This window comes from Nyctereutes procyonoides, unplaced genomic scaffold (assembly GCF_905146905.1).
Source record: "Nyctereutes procyonoides isolate TBG_1078 unplaced genomic scaffold, NYPRO_anot_genome, whole genome shotgun sequence".
Lineage (NCBI taxonomy): Eukaryota > Metazoa > Chordata > Mammalia > Carnivora > Canidae > Nyctereutes > Nyctereutes procyonoides.
Window position 1 is genome coordinate 22,836,469 of NW_026575043.1, and position 4,640 is coordinate 22,841,108.

Here is a 4,640-nt window from a genome sequence, read left to right on the forward strand (position 1 = left end):
CCCACGTCCCCCCCCCCCCCGCTACCCCAAGCCCCCGCTCCTCGCCCGGTCCGCAGGCCGGTGCTGATTGGCTGCGGGCCCAGGGTCCGGCCCCCAGGACGGTCCTCGGGGCGCCGAGCATTACGTCAGCGAGGCCTGGAGAGCTCCAGCGCGCAGGGGACTGGGGGGGGGCTCGGGCTGGGGGCGCGGCCTGCGCGGGGCGCCCCGCCCTCTCTGCATAAAAGGCCTAGTCCGCGGGGCCGGCGCTCTCAGCCAGTCGGTCCCCGAGCCCGTTCCCGGTGGCCCCGCAGTGGGTGTTTAAGGGAGGACGGACAGACTGACCAGACGCCGACCAGGGCCAGAAGCAGCTCGCCAGCACCATGCGTGAGATCGTGCACATCCAGGCCGGCCAGTGCGGCAACCAGATCGGCGCCAAGGTGGGCGCGCCCGGGGGGCAGGGGGGGCGGGGGGGGCGGGGGTGCCCGGCCCGAAGCCCTTGGCGCCCTGGGGCGCGAGCCTCGACCCGAGCGTGCCCCGGGGTCCCGGCCCCCGACCCTGCGGGCAGCTTCGTGCGGCGGTGTGGGGCGTGGGCTCGGAGACGGGGCGGGGGGGCGGGGAGCTCGCTTTCCTTTCTGCTGTAACCCGGCGGGAATCCCGGCCCCGCTGCGCGCCCGCGGCCTCTGCGCTCCTCGCTGGGCCGGGCGGGTCCGCGGGGCTAGGGGCCAGGGGCGCAGTGGGGCCGGGGGCGCAGCGGGGCCGTGGGGGAGGGGAGGACAGCGAGTGTCTGGAGGCCCCTGGACGTGCTCCGCATGCAAACCGCTCCCCTTCGTTCCCTCCGGGCCCTGCTTCCCAGCCCACCCCATGCGCGCCGCCTGCAGTCCCCGCCCGCCCCCCCCCCCGCCTCCTGCAGCGGGCAGCTGTTCGCCGGGGAAACGCCCAATTTCAACTTTCTGACCCTGAAAAATACAAGCCTTTTGCGGCCGAGCCCCCGGGTCGCGCAGCCTGAGGGTTAGGGTTTTTGGAACTGAGTCTAGGGCTTTCCATTGTGAGACCCGGTCTCTCTCTCTCTCTCTCTCTCTCTCTCTCCCGCCCTCTCTCTCTCTCCCTCTCTCTCTCTCTCTCTCTGCGACGGGATGGGCACCGCTAAATGCAAACCTGTTCTGTGTCTTAGTTTTGGGAGGTCATCAGTGACGAGCACGGGATCGACCCCACCGGCAGTTACCATGGAGACAGCGACTTGCAGCTGGAGAGAATCAATGTGTACTACAATGAAGCTACTGGTAATTACCCTGCCGCCCCGCCCCCCCACCACCATTTTTTTACTGTCCCCTCCCCAAGACTTAACTCCAGGAGTGCAGCCCCAGGGGAAAGGAGGCTAGCGGATTTAGGATTCCCACTGTTTCACTGCAGGATTTCAGTGGGCGGTTGACAACCAAAGCCTTTGAGAATCTGGTGGTTGTGCGTCCTTCTTTGTTTGGGGACAACAACTGTGCCTGCAAAAGGGAGGCAAGCCTTTCTCCTTAGAGCTCTCTGCCTGCACATCTAAGTCCAGCTGTGTTCCCCGCAGGTAACAAATACGTGCCTCGGGCCATCCTGGTGGATCTCGAGCCGGGCACCATGGACTCGGTCAGGTCTGGGCCATTTGGCCAGATCTTCAGGCCCGACAACTTCGTGTTTGGTGAGTGACCCGCACGGCCGATGGCAGGGGAGGCTCATTTGACACTGTACAGCTCCGGGTGGAGGGGTGGAGGGCAGGACTGCCGGAGGGAACGTCCTGCATGAGGAACACCCTATTGTGTGCCCGTGCAGTCTTCAGATAAGCTAAAGCAAATTTGCCTTTCAAGGGACGCCTGGGTGGCTCAGTGGCTGAGCATCTGCCTTCTGCTCAGGGCGCTATCCTGGGCCTGGGCCGGGGATCCAACATCCGGCTCCCTGCGGGGTGCCTGCTTCTCCCCCTGCCTGTGTCTCCGCCTCTTTCTCTGTGTCTCTCATGATTAAATACATACATAAATCTTTAAAAAAAACCAAACAAACATGCCTTTCAACCTTTAATAGCCAGGTATTCCTAGTCTTCCTCGTTTGTAATTATATCCATAACCAAGTATTTTAACGTCTGGCCATTTGGGTGGTCATCTGGAATGATCTTATCTGAATACTGACTCACTGATCTATATTAAAGGGCTTAAGGGAAGAAAGAATATAATCCAGTTGTCAGTGATTTTATGACATCTCTCCCCCCGGCAGGCCAGAGTGGTGCCGGGAACAACTGGGCCAAGGGCCACTACACGGAGGGCGCCGAGCTGGTGGACTCGGTGCTGGACGTGGTGAGGAAGGAGTCCGAGAGCTGTGACTGCCTGCAGGGCTTCCAGCTGACGCACTCGCTGGGCGGCGGCACGGGCTCGGGCATGGGCACGCTGCTCATCAGCAAGATCCGCGAGGAGTACCCCGACCGCATCATGAACACCTTCAGCGTCATGCCCTCGCCCAAGGTGTCGGACACGGTGGTGGAGCCCTACAACGCCACCCTGTCGGTGCACCAGCTGGTGGAGAACACCGATGAGACCTACTGCATCGACAACGAGGCCCTGTACGACATCTGCTTCCGCACCCTGAAGCTGACCACCCCCACCTACGGCGACCTCAACCACCTGGTGTCGGCCACCATGAGCGGGGTCACCACCTGCCTGCGCTTCCCGGGCCAGCTCAACGCCGACCTGCGCAAGCTGGCCGTGAACATGGTGCCCTTCCCGCGCCTGCACTTCTTCATGCCCGGCTTCGCCCCGCTCACCAGCCGCGGCAGCCAGCAGTACCGGGCGCTCACGGTGCCCGAGCTCACCCAGCAGATGTTCGACTCCAAGAACATGATGGCCGCGTGCGACCCGCGCCACGGCCGCTACCTGACGGTGGCCGCTATCTTCCGCGGCCGCATGTCCATGAAGGAGGTGGACGAGCAGATGCTCAACGTGCAGAACAAGAACAGCAGCTACTTCGTCGAGTGGATCCCCAACAACGTCAAGACGGCCGTGTGCGACATCCCGCCGCGCGGCCTGAAGATGTCGGCCACCTTCATCGGCAACAGCACGGCCATCCAGGAGCTGTTCAAGCGCATCTCGGAGCAGTTCACGGCCATGTTCCGGCGCAAGGCCTTCCTGCACTGGTACACGGGCGAGGGCATGGACGAGATGGAGTTCACCGAGGCCGAGAGCAACATGAACGACCTGGTGTCCGAGTACCAGCAGTACCAGGACGCCACGGCCGACGAACAGGGGGAGTTCGAGGAGGAGGAGGGCGAGGACGAGGCCTAGGGAGGCCTGAGGTCCCCGGGTGGCCCTGGGTGCCCCAGGGTGCCCCAGGGCGCCCCAGGGCGTGGGCCTGCAGGAGGCAAGCGCGGGGGAGGGGGGCTTAGTGCGGAGAATCTCTGGGCAGTGGAAGGCAAGAAGCATGGTCTTCTCTAGGTGTGTGCGCTGGTTCTCTGGTGCTCTTCACTGTTGCCTGTCATTTTGGTTTGTTTCCGTTTTTTTCTTTTTGTAATATTGACCACATCAATGTAACATTTGAGATATTTCTGAACTACTGTTGTAATGGCTAAAATCACATAAACGTTTGTGTCCTAACGGTGTCCTCTCTTCTGTCTCCTTCTCTTTATTGACTTCTTTCTTTTCTTTTCTTTTTTTTTTTTTTTTTTGGTTTGGGTTTTTCTTTTCTTTTCTTTCTTTTTTTTTTTTTAGGATTTTATTTATTTATTAGAGAGCACAAGCAGAGGGAGAAGCAGATTCCACCCCCATGCCCACCCCCAACCCACTCCCCAGAGCAGGGAGGCCTATGCAGGGCTGGAATCCTAAGGACCCCGAGATCGTGACCCGAGCCAAACCCACGGACTCACCCAGACCTCCCTCTGTATTGCCCGTCAACTTTCAGAACAAAATTTATATTAAATTTATATTAAATTCTCCCCCTAGAAAACAGAAGGGATTGGTAAAAGTTCAAATGAATTTACTCTGTCGGTGTGGTAAAACTCAACCAACCACAATCATACCCAATTTGAGATGTGGCATCAAACGAATTTGCAAATGCCCTTAAACAGTTTATCAATCGGAAGGATGCCTACTTGGAAGCAGACTAAGTGAATTTTCATGAGGAAATCCCATTATGACTTTTCTTCCTTAAAAAAAAATTTTTTTTTGAATAGTTACTACTTGCATAGAGCACACAATTCTAAAGGATAAGAGAGTGGGAAATCCGGCTCGTCCTCCCGTGTCCCTTGCTACGGTTTTCTTCCCTGGAAACATTCTTATCACTGATCTCTCTGCAGCATCCTTGCAGAAATATTCCACATATCTTCAAATGCGTGAGACGATTCCCTTTTTTTCTTTCTTCACACATTTTATGATAGTAACACTGCTGTGCCTCTTTTCTTAAAATTTCTTAAAATGCAGACCTTCCCTCCTCGGGATGGATACAGTATCCGTTATGTAACTGTGCCATGCTTCATATAATCCCTCCCTACCAATGGCCCTGTAGGTTGTTTATGCTTCTTTCTCATAGTGCCCCAAAGAATAAATTTGTGCATATATCATTGTATATGGGGAAGACTATCCTGCAAATTTCTCTGGAGATTTTTGCCAAATGGTGCCGTGTTTTGCCTTACACTGAGCCAGCTT

The 4,640-nt window shown here is 57.5% G+C and overlaps 1 protein-coding gene across 1 annotated transcript; it reads left to right on the forward strand.

Moving 5' to 3' along the window:
• The first annotated feature begins 255 nt into the window (after positions 1-255).
• Positions 256-3,593, forward strand: LOC129507900 (tubulin beta-2B chain). Its single transcript, XM_055322686.1, has 4 exons — positions 256-416; positions 1,151-1,259; positions 1,547-1,657; positions 2,224-3,593. Exons 1-4 carry the CDS (start codon positions 360-362, stop codon positions 3,282-3,284), a joined length of 1,338 nt encoding a protein of 445 aa, XP_055178661.1. The 5' UTR covers positions 256-359; the 3' UTR covers positions 3,285-3,593.
• The last annotated feature ends 1,047 nt before the right edge of the window (positions 3,594-4,640 follow it).